A 27,967-nucleotide genomic window follows, 5' to 3' on the forward strand; every position below is an offset into this window, starting at 1 on the left:
CATAAGAACTCTGCTTAGACCTATGGTTTCAGGCATCTCATCTAGACTCTTTATGTATATAGATGATATTTAAAGGACACTCAGGATACTACTTTAGCACTAAAATCTATCACCTCAGTCACACACGATTAGTACTAGCTACAAGTGATGATACTTCTCTGTACACCATTATTTCATTAAAAGAAGCTTGGATGCAGTCTCTTATGTTCATGGAAGGAGACAATATACTTCAAGCTTAAAAAAGGTTATTGTTGGACTGTAGTTCTTTTTCTTTGACACAATTATTTTTGGTATGGGGAAAAATTTTATTTACAGCAGACAGGCACAGCGATTGAGATAAAATGTGCCCCTAGTTATGCAAATGTATTTATGGCGCACTGGGAGTGTTTGATTATTAACCTTTAATTAGGTAAAAATATATATATGGTGGCTCATTTGGCTATATTATCGATTGTCTCATTATTTGGAGAGGTGCTGCAATGTCTCTGGACATTTTCTTTGAATATATCAATATTAATGACTGGAATACTGTTTTCAGTAGTGTCCCAAGAGATTATTTCAACAAATTAAATTTTTCCAGAATAATGGATTTTGAGGAACAGAGTTGTAGCCTCAAAGAGGTAGATGAAACAATAAAAAAATGTAAAACTAGGGTGCCTAAAAGCAGATGTCACTGCTCAACATAATTCGACTGATGAATATAGATACTTTTTTATTACTTAATTTAGTAAAAATGTGGGTCAACTGAAGAATTTACTAAAGAAAAATTTTAATTCTGAAATACAACCCCGTAATTGGTCCCACTTTGCTGGCGTGTCCTACGTTTATTTTGTTTAAAAGAGTCAAATATAAAAGACAAAGTTGTAAGAAGTTGCTGAAAGAATAATATAAAAAACGAGAATAATAGTTTTATTTCTTGTTGTGGGTTCTGTCCTGGATGCAAAAATGATGGTATTAGTTGAAGACTGATGAGAACCAATGAGTTCAGATCTTTAAAACTAGATAAGTCTTTTAAAATTTAAGAGTAACTTTGGCTGTGAAAATATGGGGGTTATCTACATGCTGGAGTGCCCTTGTGGCTACCACAAGGGCACTATGTAAACTAAAACAAAAATTAAGAAGTATATATATATATATATATATATATATATATAAAATTAAAATTGTACACTAAGTCTTAATATTTTTTTTTATAATTGTGACTGTTAGCTACATATGGATATAGGAGTTTAAACTTCGGTCATGTGATTTATTTATTTTTATTATACATAATTACTTACCAACGATGCTCTAGTGACTTGTTAGACTACTTCTCCCTATGTCACGAGAGCTTGGACTTCTGAAACAAATTTTTTTTTTCATATGACTCTGAACTAGTATTTTTATGAATGGAATGTTTTTTTTTTCATGTGATTGGCCTATCAGGCAACGTGTCATTGGTTTGTTCCGTATTTAGTTCTTTTTTTTCAGATGTTACAATTACTATATATTATTTTTGCTAATGGTTCTCATCTTTAAACTCTGTTGCCCATAAAGGTCACATGATCCACAACACATTTAGAACAGAATTCCTTGGTGTAATTTCAGTCACACACAGAAACCTTTGGACTTTGCTTCTTCCTGACTATATATGTGACTATATATACTATTGTGATATTTTGTACCTAGAAGTAATTTGTCCTTATACGTATATGGCGGTTTTAGAAGTAAAAAATTCATTATGATATAATGAAGCACTTTTATGTGTCATATAGCTTGCCATTATTACTAGTGTTTACTAATGTATTGAATAGAGATAATACTAGAACAGGTATTTTTACAGGTTCTTAAAAATTTTGTTAATAGAGCTTATATATAACAAATATTCTTATGTATGTTCGAAATAACATTAAGGAGTGGAAATTTGTGATTACATGCCACGGAAGAAGCAGTCTAGCGAAATTCGGATCACGTTTTAAACTCATAATTTTATACTGGTATCTTCTCTTTTTCCCTTATAGAGTGATTGAGGAATATTTTATTCCGGTGATCTTGATCGGAAATACATTTTAACGAATAACGGAGATTCTGCAATTGCAACGTGTTTTTAACAACTTTTGAAGGAGCTCCTTTATTCTTCTTCTAGAAACCCTATGGATAATCTAGTGACTTTACCTTGAGCTGTGCAAACCATTAATTGTATTTTGACTGTTTATTTTAAGTTTAAACCTGCTTCTGTATTGGTTTTGCAGCGCTACGTTTTTCTTTGCAAACTTTTTACTAAACAGCACTTTTACTTTCTATAAGTAACTATCAATTTACTATCCCTATATTACTATTAACTGCCTAAATCTTCCATACCTATCACCTCAGTGGGTATTTACACTCACTGTGTTGTGTAGCATATTTCTGCTGCGATTTGCACAAATTTTTTTAGACTCGTGCTATTTTTTTGCGCAATTTGGCAGCACACCTCCCCTTACAAATATGTGTACATCCTATATGACACAAATGCTTTTTGCATGTGCTTCAATATATCAATATTTAAAGTTAAACTGCATCTTTTCTCAAAAAAATTACATATTGATCTACTCAGCTCCTCCTGCTCTATAGCATGCTACCTGCAGATAGGACAGCATGTCTAAGCCCCAAAGAAAATAAGTTTTTTTACTGAGATACCCCTAAGTATTGGTGTTGCACATTTGTAATTCCTTTTTGTTACATTCTCATGTTATCCATGCAATTCATTTAAACATGTCTTTCTTTATAGGCGCTCAGGAGAGCAAATCTGGAGTGTTTCTATATTTTTACTGTTTTTCCTGCTTCTTTATGGAATTCTTGGTGTTCAGATGTTTGGGACTTTTACATATCATTGTGTGACAAATGATACGCAAACAGGGTAAGTGAGTAGTTACAATTAGAGCAGTGTTTTATTTATCACAGTTAATAAGCATCTCATAAGGGTCACATAGATAGTGGTCTACAACCTTGGATCCTACCAGTGTCCAACAATGACCTTTTCTAAATGTGTAGCCAACTCTCCATTGAAAATAGTAGGAGTTCTTGAAACCTAATGCTCTGAAAATATTTCTTATATGTCATTAATTTGTTACTTGTTTGACGTGTTCTGGACACTTTTTTTTAAAGGTGATTCACAACTTTGCAACCATATTTTTTTCTTTTCTTCAATGTATCTAAAATAGAAAATAAAGAATAAGTAATTTTGCAAATAGTTTTATATGTCCTACCTATGTTTTATATATCCTACTAAAGCAGCCCGTTACATATTAACTATATGTTGAAGGAAAGGTACATCTTTGAAAGGAAATTTTTGTTATTATTAATAAATCAATGTGTTGAGTTTATAATTTTTTATATTTTTTGCTCTTTACTATATAGCTTCTATGTATCCTGTTTTAATGTCAGGATAGGGAGACAGAGAGGTGAGCCCTAACCTACCCGCCAATCAGTCCCTGCCTACTTGCACAGCCCGTCATAGGCGACGGCGTACAACTGGGCTACGGTCCCTACGCTCAATATGTGCACAACAGAAAAACAAGACAAGGGAACACAAAAGCAAAGGAATGTGGGGCAGTTGCCCATGGCAACACCGTGAGCAACAGAGTAGTGGACGAGCCGAGTCAAACCAGGAGTGTACGTGGTAACAAATGCAGAGCAGGAGAATAGTCAGTCAAGCCAGGGTCAATATGAAGCAGAGGTCAATAGTAACAGCAGGAACAGCAGAGCCAGGAAACAGAAGAATCACAGGCAAAGGACAAGCAGCAAATGAAGGTATAAGTGGACCAAGGGCAGGAGCTAGAACCGTCTGGCCAGGCTGCGATAGGCTCTCCCACTCCTCAGCCTACCAGCCTGAGTGGTAGCAGATCGAGTCACTCTAGCAGACCTAGGAACAGATGCAGGCTGATTAACCACGGGCGTCGGCCCAGAAACTGTGTCAGGCAAATCCTTCACAGTACCCCCCCTTTTATGAGGGGCCACTGGACCCTTCCTAGGTGGACCTGGCTTGTTGGGGAACCGAAGATGGAACTTCCTGAGCAATAACCCGGCATAAACATCCCAGGCGGGTACCCAAGTCCTCTCCTCAGGCCCGTATCCTCTCCAATGGACCAGGTACTGGAGGGAGCCTTGGACCATCTTGCTGTCCACAATCTTGGCCACCTCGAATTCTACCCCTTTAGGGGTAAGAACAGGGACCGGAGGTTTCCTCGAGGTAGCCAAGGACGGGGAGCAGCATTTCAGGAGGGAGGCATGGAACACGTTGTGTATTTGAAAAGACGGGGGTAACTCCAGCCGGAAGGAGACAGGGTTAATGACCTCAATGACCTTGTACGGCCCTATATACCGGGGACCAAATTTTTTGGACGGAACTTTAAGGCGCAAATTTTTTTAAGACAGCCACTCCCGATCCCCGACCATAAACAAGGGGTTAGCAGAGCGTCTTTTATCTGCCTGAGTCTTTTGTATGCTCTAGGACACCTCAAGGTTCTTCTGAACCTGGGCCCAGACTGTGCACAGTTCCCGATGAATGACATCTACCTCGGGATTGTTGGAACCACCGGGTGAAACGGAGGAGAACCGTTGATTAAACCCAAAATAACAGAAAAAGGGGGAGACCCCTGACAAGTCACTGACCCGGTTATTGAGGGAAAATTCGGCGAGGGGAATGAAGGAGACCCAATCATCTTGGCAGTCAGAGATAAAACACCTTAAATATTGTTCTAGAGACTGATTAGTCCTCTCGGTTTGGCCATTAGTTTCAGGATGGAAGGCCGAGGAGAAGGACAGATCAATCTCCAACTTCTTACAGAAAGCCCTCCAAAACAATGAAACAAACTGTACCCCTCTGTCAGAAACAATATTAACAGGAACCCCATGGAGACGCAGGATGTGTTTGACAAACAAGGTAGCTAACGTCTTGGCATTGGGTAGTTTCTTGAGGGGCACAAAGTGGCACATCTTACTGAAGCGGTCTACTACAACCCACACCACCGTCTTGCCTTGGGATGGAGGCAGATCGGTGATAAAATCCATGGAGATATGGGTCCAAGGTCTCTAAGGAATGGGCAAAGAACATAGTAAACCCGCTGGTCGGGACCTGGGAGTCTTGGACCTAGCACAAATTTCACAAGCGGCGACGTAGGCCTTAACGTCTTTAAGCAACCCGGGCCACCAATAGGTTCTAGAAATGAGGTGCTTGGTACCCAGGATGGCCAGATAGTGCAGAGTCATGATTCTCCCTGAGTACCCTTAGTCGGAATTGCAGGGGAACAAACAACTTGTTCTCAGGAAGGTTCTCGGGAGCTGAACCTTGATCAGCCGCAATTTCGGAGACTAAGTCAGAACCAATAGAGGATATGATTATACCTGGGGCCAAAACACAAGCAGGATCCTCCTCCGGAGGAGGGCTGGCCATGAAGCTACGCGACAGCGCATCAGCTTTAATATTTTTAGACCCAGCCCTATAGGTGACCACAAAGTTGAATCTAGTAAAAAAACAACACCCATCGAGCTTGTTTCAGGTTTAACCTCCGGGCAGATTCTAGAAAAAACTGATTCTTGTGGTCGGTAAGGACCGTTACCTGGTGCCTAGCCCCCTCCAGGAAGTGGCGCCACTCTTCAAATGTCCATTTAATGGCTAAGAGTTCGCGGTTGCCAACGTCGTAGTTACTCTCAGTGGGGGAGAACTTCCTGGAGAAGTAGGCACAGGGACAGAGATGGGTGAGAGACCTAGTACCCTGGGACAAGACAGCACCCACTCCCACCTCGGAGGTGTCAACCTCCACGATGAATGGCTCCATCTGGTTAGGCTGAATCAGCACTGGGACAGAGATAAAGCACCTCTAAAGGACCTCAAAAGCCTGCACTGCCTCCGGAGGCCAGTGGAGGAGATCGGCACCTTTGCGAGTAAGGTCCGTAAGAGGCTTAGCGATGACCGAGAAGTTAGCAATAAATCTTCTATAATAATTAGCAAACCCCAGGAAGCACTGTAAAGCCTTCAGGGAGGCAGGTCGGACCCATTCAGCCACAGCCTGAACCTTGGCAGGGTCCATGCGGAATTCGTTAGGAGTGAGGATTTGATCCAAAAATTGTATCACCTGCACCCCAAACACACACTTTTCGGTTTTAGCAAAGAGTTTGTTTTCCCGAAGGGCCTGGAGCACCTTCCTGACATCAAGGTACACTACAAGAAATACCCCCAGGTAGTCTCTTAAAATCTCATTTATGAAATTCTGGAAGACCGCGGGAGCATTACACAACCCAAAGGGCATGACGAGGCATTCAAAATGACCTTCGGGCGTGTTAAACGCAGTCTTCCACTCATCCCCCTCTTTGATGCGGATAAGGTTATAAGCCCCCTGTAGATCAAACTTAGAGAACCATTAGGCCCCCTGAACCTGATTGAAGAGATCAGGAATCAAAGGAAGGGGATACTGGTTCCTTACAGTGACCTTATTCAAGTTTCGGTAGTCAATGCATGGCCTAAGACCACCATCCTTCTTCCCTACGAAGAAGAAGCCAGCACCTACCGGAGAAGTAGAGGGGCGAATGTAACCCTTGGCCAGGCATTCCTGGATATACTCTCTCATGGCTTCACGTTCGGGACAAGAGAGATTAAATATCCTACCTTCAGGGAGCTTAGCTCCTGGTACCAAATCATTAGCGCAATCGTACTCTCTATGAGGAGGTAACTCTTCAGAAGCTTTTTTAGAAAAAACATAATCGAAATCCTGAATAAACTCAGGTAGAGTGTTCACCTCCTCAGCGAGAGAAACCAAATTAATGGAAAAACAGGACGTCATGCATTCATTACCCCATTTAGTAAGATCCCCGGTATTCCAGTTAAACGTAGGATTATGCATCCGCAACCAAGGAAGGCCTAAAACCAAATTGGACGATAATCCCTGCACCACCAACACCGAACACTGCTCTGAATGAATGGAGCCCACAATGAGTTCAAAAACAGGGGTATGCTGCGTAAAATAACCATTAGCAAGTGGGGTGGAGTCGATACCAACTACCAAGACAGGTTTGGGCAAATCAATCAATGGCATGGCTAGAGACATAGAAAATTCCACAGACATAATATTAGCAGAAGACCCTGAATCCACGAAGGCACTGCCTGTGGCAGACTTACCGTAAAAAGAGACGTGAAAGGGAAGCAAGATCTTATTAGGTTTCAGGTATACGGGAAATACCTGTGCGCCCAAGCGACCTCCCCGATGGTCACTTAGGCACAGAAGTTTTCCGGCTGCTTATTCTTACGTCTAGGACAGTCGTTGATGCTTGCCACCCCCACAGTAGAAGCAGAAACCATTCTTCCTGCGGAACTCCCTATGTTGTTGGGGAGACACGGAGGCCCCGAGTTGTATTGGTTCATCCGAGTTTTCTGTGGATGAACGAAGCAACGGAGCCTCGGGGGCCGTCATAGGGGAGCCAGAGGAGAATGCACAAAAACGTTCAAGTCGTCGTTCCCTGAGAAGTCTGTCAAGACGTACCGCTAAAGCCATAACCTGATCTAGAGAGTCAGAAGAGGGATAACTAACTAACAGGTCTTTCAGAGCGTTCGACAGACCCAATCTAAACTGGCACCTCAAGGCAGGGTCATTCCAGCGAGAAGCTACACACCACTTCCTAAAGTCAGAACCGTACTCCTCAACGGGTCTCTTACCCGGACGTAAGGTCACCAGCTGACTCTCGGCAAAGGCAGTCTTGTCAGTCTCGTCATAGATGAGTCCGAGAGCTGAAAAAAAAAGGTCAACAGAAGAGAGTTCAGGGGCGTCAGGGGCCAAGGAGAAGGCCCATTCCTGGGGGCCGTCCTGGAGCCGGGACATAATTATACACACTCGCTGGCTCTCAGAGCCTGAGGAGTGGGGCCTTAAACGGAAATAGAGCCTACAACTCTCCCGAAAGGAGAAAAAAGTCTACCGGTCCCCTGAGAACCGGTCAGGCAACTTGAGGTGGGGTTCTAGAGGTGGGGTGGAGGGCACTACCTGGGTAGCATCACGCTGGTTGCACCTCTGAGCCAGGTCATGGACCTGTAGGGAGAGACCCTGCATTTGCTGAGCCAGGGCCTCAAGGGGGTCCATAGTGTGTCAGGAACCGGGGTAGAAAAGGTATAGGGCCTGTGATTATGTAATGTCAGGATTGGGAGACAGACAGGTGAGCCCTAACCTACCCGCCAATCAGTCCCTGCCTACTTGCACAGCCCGTCCTAGGCGACGGCGTACAACTGGGCGGCGGTCCCTTACGCTCAATATGTGCACGGCAGACAAACAAGACAAGGGAACACAAAAGCAAAGGAATGTGGGGCAGCTGCCCACGGAAACACCGTGAGCAACAGAGTAGTGGACGAGCCGAGTCAAACCAGGAGTGTACGTGGTAACAAATGCAGAGCAGGAGAATAGTCAGTCAAGCCAGGGTCAATATGAAGCAGAGGTCAATAGTAACAGCAGGAACAGCAGAGACAGGAAACAGAAGAATCACAGGCAAAGGACAAGCAGCAAATGAAGGTATAAGTGGACCAAGAGCGGGGGCTAGAACCGTCTGGCCAGGCTGCGATAGGCTATCCCACGCCTCAGCCTACCAGCCTGAGTTGTAGCAGATCGAGTCACTCTAGCAGTCCTAGGAACATATGCAGGCTGATTAACCACAGGCGTCGACACAGAAACTGTGTCAGGAAAATCCTTCACACCTCTATACATAGAAGCTGTATCCTTCTCTGTCGGCTGAATCCTGTTGATTCAGCTGAATTGACAGCTTGGCTGAGAGCGGGTACTGCATGTCTCTGACACACAGAATCCAGCTAATATCGATCACATCTAAGTTAAACGTAAAAGAATTACAATAAAGGCAATTTGAAAATTAAAAACACATAACACATTGATTTAATAATAATAATAATAATAATAATAATAATTTAAAACAAAATTGCAGAGGAATATATAGACTTTAATGAAATTACCCTTGCTGAAAAACCAGTAAAACTATCTAAGCTACCAAGAGAGACTTTTATTTTTACACTTTATAATCATTTATTCTTGTTTAATGAAAAACACCAACAGGGAAGCAAAATCCTTTGCCTGCTTTGGCTTGTGACCTATTTTAAAAATCTATTCTATCACCTATCAATTCTATTAACATCTATCTTCTTTAAAAAAAAATCTGTATACAGAACTGCTGGCAGCATGGCATCAACTCATGCTACCAGCATGGCCACAAATAGGTCGGTGACAACGCCAGCCCTATCATCTGCTGTGTCTGTTGCTGGGCAGTGGCCCAACCATGCCCAAAGTGTTTTCCTAATTGCTCAGTATCTGACTTCCCCTGATAAGGAATGTATTAGAATTGTAACATAATATTTAGCTTACTTTTTTAATGAATGCCTACTTTTACCCAAAATCTATTTATAAAATAATATATAATTAGCAATTTTGTAAATGAATCATTAAAAATGTTGTTGCTGATGTGTGTAGAATACCTCCGTAGATATCAGACTTGTTAGAGATTAAACATTTGGAAGGTTTGAGGAGGGGTTTGCTCAGGTTAGGAAGGCTTGACATATTAGAATAAATCAAACATATAGGGGCGTATTTATCATAAAGGAAGTAAACTGGCATATGATTTTGTGATTTAAAGCATTGTTAGTGGTGTTGTTATTATTAGCATTTTTATTATGAGTACTGAACTCGCAATTCTCTAAGTGTCTACATATCTTATTCAGTACAGTACATATTAAAAAGTGTTAAAACATATGCACAACAATAATATTTCTCTCACCCTATCTGCTCTTGTAATCCTTCATCAACTGAGTATTATATTTTGCTTTGGATTGCATTATGTGCATTTAAAGTTAGTTGTACAATGGTAATACAGTGTGACAAACGGTTCAAGTGATTTTAGGTGCTCTTATAAAATTAGAGAATTGGGCGTAGAAATATTCTTCCAATACTGCGTAATGGATTTCTAACATCATAGGGTACCATGCTTAGTATGTACAGAACAAATGAGAGTTTTAAATATCAGATTAAGAAAATGGGGCTTAAGAAAATACACAGCATGAAATTTCCATGTATTTGTAATGTGGCTCTATTGTGTGTAGAAAAGCAGAGAATTACATTGGAAGTGCACACTTTGTTATGACTGCCTGTTGTGTAGTGTATAACGTATTTGAGGATATTACTGCAGCAGCAGGAAAATGAAGTGATCCAGCAGTCATGCAGTAATGACTGTTCCCTAGTTGCACAAAATTACTTTGGATTGCTTGAAGAGGCAGATTGTAATACAAAGAAAAACATTTTATTTTCTTGAGAATACTAGATTTCACTCATCTTTAAATATATTATTTAAAGTAATGGGAATAAAAATGTTAGTTTAAGTAAGTTTTATCCTTGGTCTCCTTGCTTATGAATTGATTTATTATTAAGAAATATTAAGGGGATTGGTGGGTACGTGGGGGGTATGTTGTTTTTTAGTGTTTGTGTCAATTGATATCTACGTTTACAGGATATGTGTATCTTTTGCCTAACACTATCTGTATTGTTGTACTTTATATAATTTATTACATTTAATAAAAAGTTTTTCCCCCCAAAAAATAAAAAAATATTAAGGGCTATGTATAAAGACTGGCGATCCGGCTGATCAGTATTGGAAGGGTTGTAGTTGGCACTGCACTACGCATACCTGTTGGGGAACAAAATCAACCCTACTGATGAATGCCAGGTCTCTACCATTTTTCAAAGAGGAAAGTGGTATGGAATGTTTAGTAAATCAGTCGCACATATTCCACATCCATTTCGCCTAACACAAGCAAAAGATATGCGTGTTGGCGAACCTTCATATGTATATTTTTAATGCAAATATGACAAATGATTAGTGTAGATGTAAGATGTTTTAAGACTGTGTTAGGATTCAAACCCAGAAACTCCTGTGTCCCAGGCAGTGGCTTTTCTCATTGAGCTGTGGGTACTGAAAAGCTCCAATGCTGAATCTAGTGTCCAGCTTTTCATGATTTTTTTGCCTCTCTGGATTCCTTGCCTTGATTACCATAATTGGTTTCACCCTTTTAGCTTACTATATAAGCCTGTGACTTGCACTTCCTGATTGCCAGACTATTGAGCTTCCTGCCTCTAGTCTTGTTTCTTGCTGCCTTTCTACAAACTGTTGCTGTTCATTTGTTTACTTAAAGTTGCTCTGTCACCACATTATAAGTGCCCTATATTGTACATGATGTGATTGGCGCTGTAATGTAGATTACAGTAGTGTTTTTTATTTAGAAAAACTATAATTTTTTACGCAGTTATGACCTATATTAGCTTTATGCTAATGAGTTTCTTAATGGACAACTGGGCGTGTTTTACTTTTTGACCAAGTGGGCGTTGTACAGAAGAGTGTATGACGCTGACCAATCAGCGTCATACACTTCTCTCCATTCATTTACACAGCACATAGCGATATAGCTATATCGCTATGTGCAGCCACATACACAAACACTAACGTTACTGCAGTGTCCTGACAATGAATATACATTACCTCCAGCCAGGACGTGATGTGTATTCAGAATCCCGACACTACAGCACAGCAAGAGAAATCTCGCGAGATTACGCTGTAAACTGTAATTTCAAACGAGATTACGCTCGCTGTGCTGTAGTGTCGGGATTGTGTTAGCGAAGTGTCCGGATTCTGAATAGACATCACGTCCTGGCTGGAAGTAATGTATATTCATTGTCAGGACACTGCAGTAACGTTATAGTGTGTGTATGTGGCCGCACATAGCGATATTGCTATATCGCTATCGGCTGTGTAAATGAATGGGGGGAAGTGTATGACACTAATTGGTCAGCGTCATACATTTCTCTCCACAACGCCTACTTGGTCAAAAAGTAAAACACGCCCAGTTGTCCATTAAGAAACTCATTAGCATAAAGCTAATATAGGTCATAACTCTGTCAAAAATGATCGTTTTTCTAAATAAAAGACACTGCTGTAATTTACATTACAGCGCCGATCACATCACGTACAACAGAGGGGTGATACATCAGGGAACATTTTATGCATAACATGTGGGACTCTGTACCAACCGGGATAGTATTTTAAAGTTAGTTTCTTTTGTTCTCCCGTTAGTGAAATCTGAAGGTCCCTCTCTCATTTCGCAACATATGGAGGCATAAAGTCCTCAGCAGGTGTGAGCAGCAAGCTATAAATATTTGATAATGTACGCCTCGCGTGTCCTTTTTGAGAACACAATAATTCGAAAGGGGTTATTGTGCGAGTATAGGTAGTGGGCACAGGAAGACAAGATAAGTAATGTGTCAGTTGTAGGGTCTGCCATTGGGAAGCCACGGGTAGATCCACAGGTATTAAGAGCTCCACCCTGTGTAACCATATGTTATTCTTATAGAAATAACTTACCCTGAAATGTTCTTCACTTAGCCAAATCTTAAATGTCTGATCAGTCAGGCCCAAGCCAAACTCTGGATTGCCCAAGACCGGTGTTAAAATTGAGTGTGGGGGTGATATCACATCCTGCCTCTGCAAGAACCTAAACACCTTCAAAGTTGGGTAGAGAGTGGGATGGTCAGTCAGAGGCCTGCAATGAGCTGGAGCTATCCATGGTAAACACTTCCAAGGGGATATCTGTAAAACCCTGTTCCACAGCTATCCAGGCCTTGAAAGGATCATGTCTGCACCAATCCACCATCCTAGTTAAATGAACTGTGTGGTAGTAGTGCTCCACATCAGGCAACCCAATCCCACCGCGTCTTTTAGCAAGAACAAGAATCCTCCTCTGAAGTCTGGGGTGTTTATTGGCCTACACAAAGGAAGTAAAGTATTGGTATATGATTTTAAAGAAAGAAGAGGGTATCTAAATTCGCAAGGCCTGCATCGGGTATAAGAGACGAGGTAAAATATTAATCTTAAGAATACCCACACGCCCAAACCAAGAAAACGTCCCTCTCGTCCATCGAGCCAAGTCACTCTTCACTGGTTGCAGCAGAGGTAGAAAGTTGAGTTTAATTGTCTGATCTATACAATTCGGTAACTGGATGCCCAGATATTTGATCGAGTCACGTGTCCACCTAAAAGGAAAGCTAGAGCTTAGGGGGACTCTCCTGGTCATGTGGAACATTTAGTGAAAGTTAATTTTAAAGTAGGACAAAGAGCCGTATTTCCAAAATTCCTCCATAAGGTTGGGAATAGAGAAATGAGGAGAGGTCACAAAGAATAATAAATCGTCTGCATATGCGGCAACTTTAAAGGACTTACCTCCCATTGTTAAACCCCCCACATTCACGTTACTTCTGATCCTACAGATGAAAGGTTCTAGGGATAGGGCAAAGAGCAGGGCCGACAACTAACAACACTGTCTCGTACCGTTATGAATCAAGAAAGGAGAATAAGTACCATTAACCCTATCTCCTACATAAGGGGATCGGCGCTATAATGTACGTTACAGCAGTGCTTTTTATTTAAAAAAACGATCTATTTTTACAACTTTATTAGCGATTTTAGATTTATGCTAATGAGTTGCTTAATGCCCAAGTGGGTGTATTTTTACTTTAGACCAAGTGGGCGTTGTACAGGGGAGTGTATGACACTGACCAGTCAGCCTCATGCACTCCTCTCCATTCATATACTCAGCACATAGGGATCCTGCTAGATCCTTATGTGCTGTCTTATACTAACACATTAACAATACTGAAGTGTTTAGACAGCTAATAGACATTCCACGGGATGTCTATTCACAATCTCTGCACTTCGTTACTCTGTCTGTGGTAGTTACAGCAGAGGAAGCGTGATCTCGCGAGATCTCGCTGTAAATGACAGGTTACAACGAGATCACGCTTCCTCTGCTGTAACTACCATAGAAACAGTAACGAAGTGCAGAGATTGTGAATAGACATCCCGTGGAATGTCTATTCACTGTCTAAACACTTCAGTATTGTTAATGTGTTAGTATAAGACAGCACATAAGGATCTAGCAGGATCCCTATGCGCTGAGTAAATGAATGGAGAGGAGTGCATGAGGCTGATTGGTCAGCGTCATACACTCCCCTGTACAACGCCCACTTGGTCTAAAGTAAAAATACGCCCACTTCGGCATTAAGCAACTCATTAGCATAAATCTAAAATCGCTAATAAAGTGGTGAAAATAGATTGTTTTTTATATAAGAAGCACTGCTGTCACCTACATTATAGTGCCGATCTCCTTATGTAGGAGATAGGGCACTTATAATGTGGTGACAGAGCCTTTTTAAGTTTCCAGCGACCCTGTGTCACGGAAGGCGGAGCAAAAGAGAGAGAGAGTGAGATTGGTGAATGATCTGATAAAGGGGACGTGTGAATATCTGCTTCCACTACTCTATCAAGATAGAAGTGGCTTATTAAAAAATAGTCAATTCTGGAGAACATGTCGTGAGTAGCTGAATAATAGGAATAGTCACGAGTTCCCGCATACAGAGTCCTCCATGTATCCACCAATTGGTGCTCATGTATAGTGTTTTTAAGGGATCGGAGCTGAGAGAAAGAAAGATGACAAGCTCCCTTCGAGACATCCAAATTTGGTTCTATAGCTACATTAAAATCACCCCCTACTACAATAATGCCTTCTCCAAAAGACTGGAGCTGTTCTAGGTATTCAGCAAGTACAACCGAATTACCCGTATTTAGTAGATATAAATTGGCCAGTGTGACAACCTGTGAAAATAGAGTACCCTTTACAAACAAAAATGTATCTTGGGGATCTGCTTGAGAATCAGTGAATGACCATGGGACATTATGTGCAATAAGAATACACACACCTCTAGACTGAGAATCCTCTGAACAGCCATGATAACAATACGGAAAGCGTCTATTGGATAGTTTAGGTACCTTATCTTTCCTGAAGTACGTCTCCTGGAGGAATGTCACCTTTGCTTTATGTCGCCAAAGGTCATTGAGAATCATTGTACGCTTCTTGGGAGTCCTCAAGTCCCTCACATTGTAGGAGAGGAACTTCACATCAGTGTGCATGGCCGCTTAGTGCTGTAAGGAGAGAAAGGAGAAAAAAAAGGGGTGGGGTAGAGGGATGAAGAAGGGGGGAAAAGTACTTCAAGGTAAGACTAAAAGAAAGTAAAGGTTAAAATGGAGAAGAAGAATAATAGGGGATATGCTAGCGAAGTCAAAAGAAACCGGAGAAACTCGACCAGCGAGATGCTCCGGAGGAAATACCTAGGGGGAGAGTAAGTAAGGCACACAAGGAAGTGGAGACCTCCTCCCGTAAAACTATTGAAAATACTACCAACGACAGAAAATTACCCCGCTTTGTAGTTTGCAAATAACTTAAATCCTTTCGTGAGTGAAATAAGCTGAAAACATGTTAACTGCAATAATTGTAAGCTGCCAACAAAATGAGCCCAATATAGGCAATGGACATCTAACTAGTGACGTCATATTAGCAACCAGTAAATCATTCAAAGAGAATACTGTGGGAGATAAATTGTATGGTTATGAGATCAGACCTCAGATAAGGATATGACTGCATGCAAAATCTGGAATTTGAACAATTAAATGTCCCTCCTATGGAATTTGTTGCCTCGCAGGTCTGAGTCTTTGCGGTCTGGGCTGTAGTGGGTCCATAAGATGGTTCCGTCCTCGTCTAGGAGAGCGATGGTTCAGGGAAGCAGCAATCCAGTCTGGAATGTCACTCGGTGGAACACCGAGGAAGGCAAAAAGAGCAGGCAAATCCTGTGGAGAATGTGCCGTGATCAAAGCTCCTTATTTCGTGACAATAAGATGAAACAGAAATCCCCACATATATGTCGCTTCAGCCTCTCTGATTATGTCCAGCAATGGGCACATCATGCGTCTCATTAGTAATGTACGGGCCAATAGATCGGGAAGATAAACTTCAGTGCCCTTAAATTCCCAAATGTCCCATGGTACGCATTTTGCGCATTAAATGCTCCTTTACAGTGAAATGTGAATTCTGCATACGATGTCCCGAGATCTGTCCTGATCTTGTGATTTAGGTCCCAATGCTCTGTGCACTCTGTCCGGCTCGATGGGGTTGTCTGGTGGCTCCCCCAAAATTTTATTAAACATTTCCATCACCATGGCTCGGAGATTATCTCCCTCCTTCGATTCTGGCAATCCCCGTATACGCACATTATTGCACCTGTTTCCATTTTTCAAATCATCGTGTTCTAGGGCCATAGATTGTAACAGCGACTGATGAGATTGAAGTTGCATCTCTAACCTGTCCAGCCTGTCTCTGTGAGAAGATGTCTGCTGTTCTAAGGCCGAGACACGTGAGCACATTTGTTCCACAGTGCGGTTTACCTCTTCCAAACAAGTGCGCTGCATTTTCTCCATTCTGTCTAACATATCATCAAAGAAACTTCTTGTCGGAAGATGTTTAAGGGCCTCAGACAGTTCGAGTCTAGTCAGTGGGGCCTTTTCCATGCAGTTCGGTGATATAGGGCCAGGAGACCACTTAGCTCTAATAGGGGATCCCCCAGAGCCAGGACTAGCAGCTGGTGTAGCTAGTGGGTCTGAGGGTGTAGACACACCTGATACAAGGCCTGAGAGGTGAAGGGAGACCACAGCCTGCAGTTGTGGAGTCGAGCTGGGTGAAGAGGCCACCATGATGGATTCCTCCTGTCTCTGTGAACGGTGTGGCCGCAAGAAGAGGGATAGTGAAGATGCCGGAGTAACCTTTTGGGAAGTCTTGAGGGTCTTCACTTGGGGCATAGCTCATAAAAAGAGGCACTTGCTAGTCGTTGGTAAGCTGGATGTCGCGTTAATAATCACGGTTGGCGGGAGCTCCTGAGCTTTGCGTCCTGCTTCCTCACATTCCGAGACAACGCCCCCGTCAATACAATTTAAATAGTGTAGTAATACATGCATACGTACTCTAAGTAATAATCTATACTGATGAAAACATAAGAACTTACAATTATATCAATTGATATGTGAGTATCTGTGAGAAATTGTGTATTAAGGCATAATCCAGTAGCCTGACCACAAAATCAGATAAGGATGTCATAGTAAGGAAGTGAACAACGGCCCTTATGCTGTCTGAGTTACGGATACTGGTATATAAACGCCACTAATAACATATCATCTTGGATACTGATGCCGTCGATCTTCTGTAGAATATCTGCTGTGTCACTTATGTAGGATGGTAGAAATTCTACAAGGCCCTTGAGATGAAAATCAATAAATGTGTAAATTCTCTTGGGAATACTACCCCTACCTGATGTTATGGATCTTCCTGGAGGTACTGCTTCATTTTTGTGCACCTTCGGGAGCAATTATAGTGTTTGGTATTGTGGGTTCATGGATAATGAAGGCTTCACACAATTCTTTTGAGATGGTATTATCCTGTAAGGCTTGGGTAAGTATCCGTTGTAATTCCGATCTATAAGTAGTCAATGGATTAAATGTACGTTTTTCATAACACTGCTTGTCTCGCAGTTGTCTATAGGCCTCTACCTCATACGTGGTACATGGCCACACCATTACATTCATGACTTTGTTGGCCGGTTTGAATACCTCATCGTCCATCTTTTCCAATTTGTTCAAATTCTGCCACTGTAATTAGATCAAGTTATCATGATACATGTTGTTCGGGATTTTCTCAAATTCTTTGCTTGCTGATTTAACAAATAAATCAACCACTGGACACCTGGTCAATGCGGGAAATCTCAATTTAAATCGTATAGACACTGGAATTTTACCTGGTTTTATCTGGATCTTGTTCATCCAGTAAATCTTCAAGCGCACATATGGCTTTTTGTTTAGTGTTGGTAGGAAAGAGCTTGTCATATTCGGATTTGTGAAACCACTTCTTATATACCAGAGAGCGGCCAAAGATGTGAAGATCTTTCACTGCAGTGAAGGTGTAAAAATGGGCACAAGGTGAAAAAGTAAGCCCTCTCTCCATTACCTCTATATCTGTCTCTGAAAAGCCATGTATAGATAAATTGATTACCTTTAGGCGGTTTGACAAATCCTTAATATCTGGTTTCCTTTTATTGGCCACTTGTCTTTGTGCCAGTTTCCTATTTAATCTTGTGTTGTACGACTACGACTGGTAAGGTCTTTGATAAAGCGTAGCTTCCGACTCACTCTGAGAGGATAATGATGTTGCAGATGAGGTGCGACTAAGGGGTTGGGACTGATTTAACCCTTCTCCACTTCTACACTCTATTTTGTTGGAAATTGCCCACGTCTATTATGAATTTTTGGGATTTGGTCTCTTGAATAGCCTTTTACCATTCAACAAACTGTTCCTCTAATGTTTGTTTATAAGTCGTGAAATTATTTGCTTGCATATTTGTAATCAATTGATATTGGATTGTTTCGATTTCAGTATCCAGTTGATCAAGCATCTGTTTATTTAACTCCGAAAAGGAGCTCCATGAATTTTACAGAGCTATTATTGCAGAAGTCCTCCCATTTGGTGACAAAGTTATAGTCATCATTTGGGAATGATGGAAAAAGTTGATTTCTCAGGCCTCTTGGAATAAGGCTTCTCTGTATATAATTTTCAAGGAAAGCCTTGCTCCACCAGATTTTCATACGTCGGTGGAGTAAGTTCTTGTATCCATGTATCCTAGCTTTATAATCCATGGATCCCGAGGTACTGACTCTGTGAGGAACACAGCAATAATTAACAAAGATAGCCTATTTGTACATACAGGAAAAAAATGCCTAGAAAGGTATAATAGAACAAAATAGCATGTAACGAGGAAATATTTCTTATGGATAGGAAATTCATTACAGGAGTAACCAAGCATTACTTGGTGCATTGACCCAAAAATAATTTAATATATGCCTACAAAGAAAGGGGTCAATTAACGCACAACTATCATGAAAGTGTCGAAAAAAAATCCTCTAAAGATCAACCACAGCAAGACCTGTGCAGCATATGATCACTTCTGTCAAACCTGCCTTCCTAGCTGCACCTCACCAACAACTAGGGGGTGCCTCACCAGAGAGGCTTGCCTCATAGTTTAAGAAGCACTGGTCTAGGGGCATCTGAGGCATTTATGAGGTCATGAGAGGCTTATCTACGACTGGCACATATTGTTAAGGGAAGAAATATGATTTTAGATCCTTTATACTTTTAATGCATTAGAGTTTGGCATGTGTGCCATAGTGCTTTTGCTTGAAAGGAGGAAAATGTCTTAAATTTTTCTTATTAAATTCCATTTAAACATTTGGAAGAAAATGTTTGGGGGCCCCACTCCTGAAATCTTTGCACTGGTCCCAACAATGTGTTAAAACTGCCCTGCAAATAACTTTTTTATAACCGACACAAATATATTAGAGATTTTGTTAAAGAGCAATCCCATTCCCTTAAACGGGTATACCTAAAATCGCCAATTTTTACCTAGTCGCAGTATAGATGATAATAGATGCTGGGGTCCCCACCGCATGTACCGCCATCAATCGCGAGAACGGAGGTCATGAACCCCCTATTTCTCCTCACTTCTCAACTGCAGTGAGGAAGACATTGAATGGAGTGGCAGTCAAGCATGCGGCGTGCTGCCGCTCCATTTATAGTTTATGAAAATGACAGAAACAGCTGAGTACAGTGTGTAAAGTCCACTGGGTATGTGGACCCACTGGGCTTCTCCCCTGTAACAGACTAGCTGCTGGCTAGACAGGTATAGGACAGTCAATGGTAGATGGTACCTTGATAGCAGGCTGGTGCCGGATTACCAGAAGCAGACTTGTGCTGGATAGCTGGAAGCAGGCCTGTGCCGGATTACTGGAAACAGGCTTGTGCCAGATAGCTGGAAGCAGGCTTGTGCCAGATAGCTGGAAGCAGGCTTGTGCTGGAAAACTGGAAGCAGGCTTGTGCTGGATTACTGGAAGCAGGCTTGTGCTGGATTACTAGAAGCAGACTTGTGCTGGATAGCTGGAAGTAGGCTTATGCTAGATTACTGGAAGCAGACTGGTGCCGGATAGCTGGAAGCAGGGTACAGGACTGAACACGAATACAGGACTGGTCACAGACACTGGACTCAGGATACAGGACTGGACACGGGTACAGATTAGTCATATACACAGGTTTCAGGGAACAGGCTATGGAACCTTCGCAGACCAACACTGTGTTAGAATCAACATTGCTTGGGCACTGATGAAGTGGGCAGAGTTCCTTAAGTAGTCCAGGGTATGCTGGGATAGGCTGGGGCAATATTCCTGGTGCGCGCGCTGGCCCTTTAGGAACTGGGATGAGCATGCGCGTGCTCACTACGGGCACTGGCCGGGTGAGAAGGAGAGAGAAGAGCAATGAGGATGTGAAAGCTGGCGGCCGCTGGGGTGAGAGAGACCCGCTGTTTCTGTCAGTTTCATAGACATTGAATAGAGCAGCGTGCTTCTGCTCGACCGCAACTCCATTCAAGCTCCTCCTCACTGCATCCCCTGGGGTTTGAGAGTCCTGTTCTCGCAATGGGTGTTGTATCCCAGTGGTGGTGTCCCCAGCGATGAGACACTAATCACCTCCCATGAGCAGAACACATTTTTATCCATAATGTTACACAATATATTCAAAAGAAAACGAAAAGTTTTACCATGGATTTTGAAAGCAAGTAAAGTTCCAAACCACTGACAGGCTTTTCAGTATGACAACTAACATTAGCAAATGTTATAATGTAAAAATTATAACTCAAGTTGAAATACCCTATATGGACAAAAGTATTGGGGCACCTGCATAGGAGCTTTTAGAGGGTCTGGCTCGCAATCACCAAACTGCTCCAACAAAGTTGGAAACATACAATTGTACAAATTTCTTGGTATACTGAAGTATTAAGATATCCCTTCACTGGAACTAAGGGGCCTTGGCCAACCCCTAAAAAACAACCCCATAGCATTATCCCTCCTCTACCAAACGTTACATTTGGTCTAATGCAGTCAGGTAGGTAACGTTCTGCTGGCCAAACCCAGACTCACCCATCAGACTTCAAGATAGAGAAGATTGATTCATCACTTCACAGAACACGTTTCCGAGTCCAGTGGCATCGAACTTTACACCACTCTATCTGACGCTTGGCATTGTGGTTGGTGATTTAAGGCTTTCATGCAGCTGCTCAGCCATGGAAACCCATCCCATAAAGTAGAGCGGTTTTGGAACTCGACAGTTATTGAATCAGCAGAGTGTTGGTGACTTTTATGCACTATGTGTAAATTTACATGGTCTGCTGCTTTGTGGCTGTGTTGTCATTCCTACATGCTTCCGCTTTGCAATAATACAACTCACAGGTGATCATTGAATATCTATAAGGGAAGAAATGTTATGAACTGACATGTTGCAAAGGTGGCATCCTATTAAAGTACCACACTGATATTCAAACAGATCTTTAGAATGACCCATTCTTGCACAAATGTATGTAAAGGCAGACTGCATGGCTAGATACTTAATACACCTGTGGTAATGGGAATGAATGAAACACCTGAATTCAATGATTAACCCCTTCCCGTGGTGGCCACTTTTGACCTTCCTGACAGAGCCTCATTTTTCAAATCTGACATGTTTCACTTTATGTGATAATAACTTCAGAATGCTTTTACCTATCCAAGCGATTCTGAGATTGTTTTCTCTCCCGATACATTGGAATTTATATTACTGGCAAAATTTTCTCGATACATTCAGTATTTAATTGTGGAAAAACACCAAAATGTAGCAAAGAAATTGCAAAAATCTGCATTTTTCTAAATTTAAATGTATCTTCTTGTGAGATAGATAGTTATTCCACACAAAATAGTTGCTAATTAACATCCCCCATATGTCTACTTTAGATTGGCATAGTTTTTTGAACATCCTTTTATTTTACTAGGACGTTACAAGGCTTAGAACTTTAGCAGCAATTTCTCCCATTTTCAAGAAAATGTCAGAAATCTATTTTTCCCAGGACCAGTTCAGTTGTGAAGTGGCTTCGAGGCCCTTATATATTAGGGACCCCCAATAAGTCACCCCATTTTAAAAACTGCACCCCTCAAAGTATTCAAAACAGCATTTAGAATATTTCTTAACCCTTTAGACGTTTCACAAGAATTAAAGCAAAGTAGAGGTGAAATGTACAAATTTCATTTTTTTCTGTAGAAATTCATTATTAATCCAGTTCTTTTTTTGTAACACAGAGGGTTTTACCACAGAAACGCAACTCAATATTTATTGCCCAGATTCTGCAGTTTTAGGAAATATCGCACATGTGGCCCTAGTGTGCTTATGGACTGAACCACAGGCCTCAGAAGCAAAGGAGTACCTAGTGAATTTCGGGGGCCTCCTTTTTATTAGAATATATTTTAGGCACCATGTCAGGATTGGAGAGCTCTTCTTACGGTATGAAAACAGTGGAAATCCTCCAAAAGTGACCCCATTTGGGAAACTACACCCGTCAAGGAATTTATCTAGGGGTATAGTGAGGATTTTGACCCCACAGGTTTTTTGTAGAAATTATTGGAAGTAGGCCGTGAAAATGAAAATCTAAATTTTTTTCAAAGAAAAAGTAATTTTAGCTATTTTTTTTTCATTTCCACAAGGACTAAAGGAGTAAAATCACCACAAAATTTGTAAAGCAATTTCTCCCGAGTAAAACAATACCCCATATGTGGTCATAAACAGCTGTTTGGACACATGGCATGGCTCTGAAGGGAAAGAACGCATTTGGCTCTTGGAGCTCAAGTTTAGTAGGAATGGTTTGCGGAGGCCATGTCACGTTTGCAAAGCCCCTGAGGGGACAAAACAGTAGAAACCCCCCACAAGTGACCCCGTTTGGGAAACTACATCCCTTGACAAAATTATCTAGGGGTATAGTGAGCATTTTGATCACACAGGTTTTTTTGCAGAAATTAATGCTAGGCTGCTGCTGTGTTGTATCTGGCTGGTTATGAAAATGTTTTGTTTTTTTAATTAACAAATTTAACAATAGACATGGGGTCCCCCACATTTTTAATAACCAGCCAGATACAACACAGCAGCAGCAGCCTGGCATTACACAGGTGGGAAGGGCCACTGGTTTTGTCCATTCCCAGGCTAATAACACCATCCTGCGGCCGCCCCAGTGATCCACCATCACTGGATCGAGCACTGGATCGTACCAGGCTCTTCCCGATAACCGTAGTGGAGGTTAATACCGAGGTGATGGCTGTTTACTGCTAGCCTAATGGACGTCGTCAAAAAGACAACTGTCATTATGCATGCGCTAATAAAGTATAAAAGAACATAAATATTCCCCAAAAAAATTATTAAATAATTCACCACAGAATTCTCGCTAACCATTTTATTTAAACAAAAATCGTAGATCATCGCAGTAGTCCACCGAATATACTACGTAGTACATTAGGTCCAGCATAACCTGATTAAAATATATAAATTAGACCTGAAGCATTCTTTTGTGAAATGATTCCTTGTGCTATCCCTTTTTTTAACGTTTTTTTTCAGAATACAGCAAAAAACGTAAAAAATATTTGTATCAAATCTCAGTCTTTTAAAAAATAATTATTGGGTCACTACACTTTCCCTTTAGAAAAATAAAATAGCGTTACTAAAATAGTCCTCGAATCCAACTTAGTCAAGCAACCAAAACGTTCTAAAAACACAAACACACACAAATACAAAATGTATAACACATGGGGTAGGCTTACATACAGGGTACATGGGTGACACTGTCTGTTATATCAACTATCTAAGCCAACAAAAAGTTAGGCTTAGATACAGGTGCACAGCAGACACAATTATTATACTGTATAAGATTAGTGTCTGCTGTGTACCATTACATAAGGCTACTATGGGGTATGTATGCCGCCCATACAATATAATGCCCAACATAGCTGCCCCATTTTTTTTACAGGTTCGGTTGTTGGACTACGTTGGATTCGAGGACTACTTAGATGACGGCGCTTTCTTCTTGTATTGGGGGTGCTTCATTTCAATAAAATTTTGTATCTACTGTATATTTGTGTATTTTCCTTGAAAGTTTTATTCCTCCCACTTTAGTAATGGACGCTGACTGATTGACAACTTCCATTACTAAGACGGTACTTAGTGTAAGCTGGTGCAGAGGCTAAGACTAACCCCCATTAATACCCCGGTACCCACCGCCAACAGTGTTGTTGGGAAGAGATGAGTACGATCCAGTATCCAACCATCTGTAGCGATGGTCGGGAACTGGGGCGGCCGCAGGCTGGTATCCTTAGACTGGAAAAAGAAAAAAAGCGGCACTTCCCACCCTTGTAATGCTAGGTTGCTGCTGCTGTGTTGTATGTGGCTGGTTATGATAAATTGGGTGGAACCCCCACGTCTTTTAAAAAAAAAATATTTCCAAAATATTTAATAAATAATAAAAAAAAATGACATGGGGTCCCCCAAATTTTTCATAACCAGCCAGATACAACGCAGCAGCAGCAGCATCAGCCTAGCATTACAAGGGTGGGAAGGGACACTGTTTTTGGCCCTCTCCAGCCTCATAATACCAGCCTGCGGCCACCTCAGTGCCCGACCATTTGGTCGGGTACTGGAACGTACCTAGCTCTTCCCGACACCCCTGGTGGAGGTGGGTACCGGTGTAATAATGGGGGTTAGTGTTAGCCTCTGCACCGGATAACACTAAGCCCCGCCTTAGTAATGGACGTTGTTAGACAGCGGCCATTACTAAAGCGGTAGTAATAAAAGTTTAAAAGAAAAGACAAAGATATAGAAAAAATATTTTCTTGAAATAAAGCACCCCCAACACAACCCTCATTAACCATTTTATTGTAGAAAAAAAGTGGCGTCATCAAAGAAGTCCTCAAACCGACGTAGTTCAACGACCAAACCTGTAAAAAAAAACACAAACACAAAAAAAGTGAAGAAAACATGTCGTAGGCTTAGATTCAGGCCCATGTGTTATACTGACTGTTATACCTTGTATAGAAGCCTACCACAAAGTTGGCTTAGATACAGGGCCCCAGCAGACAGTATCATATATGGCCATACATACATACATACATACATACAAACATACATACATACATACATACATACATACATGACCCCATATAGTAGTTAGTCCGTTGCCTGTGCTCCCCGGTTTGGTGACTTTTCAGGCGAAAACAGCTCCTGAATTTCAGACGTTTTTGCATGTACTTGCGTTTTTCGCGGCGTCTTTTACGGACGTAATTGGAGCAGTTTTTCATCGGAGTCAATGAAAAATGGCTCCAATAACTTCCCAAGAAGTGTCCTGCACGTCTTTGACGCGGGCGTAATTTTGTGCGCCGTCTTTTGACAGCGACGAATGAAATTACACCTCGTCTGCACAGAACATCATAAAACCCATTGCAGGCAATGAGCAGATGTTTGCAGATGTATTGGAGCTGTCTTTTCAGACGTAATTCGAGGCGTAAAACGCCTCCATTACGTCTGAAAATAGGTCGTGTGAACATACCCTAACTGCTACTTTGTGCCTCTCCCATTTACAATAACAAAGCGGTGGGCGCAGATGACGTGATATGATTACGTCATCTGCGTCACAACACATTGTTACTGTGAATTCTAGCGGCGCCAAGTAGCAGTAAGATAGAAAGTGATGGGACCGTTCAGGAATGTCTTAGGTGAGTTTTTTTTTTTTTTACCTTTTCTGTGGTTCACCGAGTGCTGATGCAGGACTGGTGCGGCGACTAAACATATTACATGGGGGGTGCAGCTTAGCTAGAGGGGGAGAAGTGAGGTGAAGACTGTTTCAGAGAAGGGTTGCGTGCTTTTGAAATCACGGTGTGTTCGTCTCAACCAGGCTTACCATGCCTGGTTGAGACGAACATTCTCCCGATGCTGCTAGAACTACAGTATCTAGCAACGTCGGGAGCACGCACACTGCAGAGCGGCTTGATTGACATCGAGCCGCTCACGCCCCTTTTTATAAAAGATAACCAGCACTAGCTGAGATATCAAGTTTAAAAAAAAGGTAGTTGGGGAATGAATTATTTAAATTTTTTAACAGCAAATTATTTTTTATTGAATTTAAGCTTAGAATGTCTGAAAAAAATTTTTGACTCAATTTATGACTAACCTTTTAACTTTATTCTGCAGTTCGATATGATTACGGCGATACCAAATTTATATAGTTTTTTTCATGTATTGCAGCTTTTGTACAATAAAATCACTTTAAAAAAAAAAAAAAAAGAAATCATTTGTTTTCTGTGTCTCCATATTCTAAGACCCATAACTTTTTTATTTTTGCGTGGACAAAGCTGTGTCAGGGATTTTTTTTTATGTTCACACGCAGTGTTATCAAGCGTATTTAGGGGCGTTTACGCCTCGAAAAACGCCTGAAAAAACTGAATCTAAACGCCCACAAACATCTGCCCATTGAAATCAATGGGAAAAACAGCATTTAGTTCATATGGGGCATCTTTTTATGCTGCTGTTTTAAAAAAGCGGAGCGCAAAAGGACGCTCCGTAAAAAAAAGTACATGTCACTTCTTTAAGCATTTTTTGGAGCTGATTTTCCACTGAACAATATGGAAAACGCCTCAAAAGAAGCCCCAAATTAAGGCTAGGTTCACACTTCGTTTTTTGTCTATTTTTTTTGACGCGGAAACCGCGCTGCAAAACTCCTCAAAAACGGCCCGAAAATGCCTCCTATTGATTTCAATGGGAGGCGGGGCGGTTTTCTCCCCCGAGCGGTAAAACCGCCTCGTGGGAGAAAGGAGGGACATGCCCTATCTTCGGGCGTTTACGCCTCTGACCTCCCATTGACTTCAATGGGAGGCAGAGAAAGCGTATTTCGCCACGAAAAACGCTGCGAAAATCGGCGTGCAGGGAGAGGAAAATCTGCCTCAAACTTCCAAACGTAATTTTGGGGCAGAAATTCTGCCGGCAAAAAACTCTGTGTGAACATAGCCTTAAAGAAGCTTCATTTTCAGCTTCAAAGACGCCTGAAAATCAGAGGCTGTGTTCTCTGAAAACAGCTCCGTATTTTCAGACGTTTTTTGCTAAGTGTGTGAACATACCCAAAATGTGACTTTTTGATCATTTTTTATTCCATTCTTTGTGAGGAGATGTGACCTAAAAACATGGATTCTTGTGTAGTGTTTCATATTGCGGGATAAATTACATAAGCCCTTAGTCACACGACAGGGTTTCCCGGCCGGGTACGGCCGTTCATAAATCGGCCGTCACACGGCTGCATTAGGAACAATAGACCTCTAATGGGGCTATTCACACGACCAATTTTTTGACGGCCCGTCAAAAAATGGGACATGCCCTATTTTCAGCCGTTTACCCGGCCGCCTGGCTCCCATAGAAGTCTATGGGGCCGGGTAATACACGGCCATCACCGGTATGTGTCCCGAGTGATGGCCATGTATTCCGTCGCTCGCGCTCTTTCTCCTCCTCCTCTTCACAGTGCAGAGTGCATATGAGGAGGAGGAGGGTCTTTTTACGCTCCCTGTAGAAGTCGGAATCTCCAATCCCCGGCCGGGGATTGGGGATTCCGCTACAGGAGAAGTGAGTGACTACACTGTCCATATATGGACACAGCGACGTCCCTCACTTCTGAAGCGGAATCCCCGACACCTTGGCTGGGGATTCCGCTACAGGAGAAGTGAGTGACTACGCTGTCCATATATGGACACAGCGACGTCACTCACTTCCGAAGCGGAATTCCCGACACCTTGGCCGGGGATTCCGCTACAGGAGAAGTGAGTGACTATGCTGTCTATATATGGACACATCAATACATGCACTCCAAAACGCATTAGTACTAAGGGCTAGGTCTAAATCAAAGACCGACCTCCCATGTGTTATCAGATAGGCAACTCTATTTAACTATATTGAAGACACGGAAAGAAGAGAGCTTGTAGCCAAGATAATATATTTAAACATACAAAATTTATTAGCAACATATACAAGGATACAATTAAGTAAAAAATATATGTATAGAATACCATATATTAAAGGACGAGACTCTAGAAAAAAGTTTCGAGGAGCAAATGTCGGTAG

General features: G+C 41.7%; 1 protein-coding gene across 3 annotated transcripts in view; it reads left to right on the forward strand.

Moving 5' to 3' along the window:
- The window catches only part of NALCN (sodium leak channel, non-selective), a 722,821-nt gene that overhangs the window by 192,370 nt on the left and 502,484 nt on the right, over positions 1 to 27,967 (forward strand). For all 3 annotated transcript variants that reach the window (XM_075852442.1, XM_075852444.1, XM_075852443.1), the window contains one exon: positions 2,750 to 2,878. In XM_075852442.1, the coding sequence (XP_075708557.1) occupies positions 2,750 to 2,878 (129 nt within the window). The remainder of the gene's footprint in view (positions 1 to 2,749; positions 2,879 to 27,967) is intronic.

Source organism: Rhinoderma darwinii, chromosome 2 (genome assembly GCF_050947455.1).
Source record: "Rhinoderma darwinii isolate aRhiDar2 chromosome 2, aRhiDar2.hap1, whole genome shotgun sequence".
NCBI classification, from domain to species: Eukaryota; Metazoa; Chordata; class Amphibia; order Anura; family Rhinodermatidae; genus Rhinoderma; species Rhinoderma darwinii.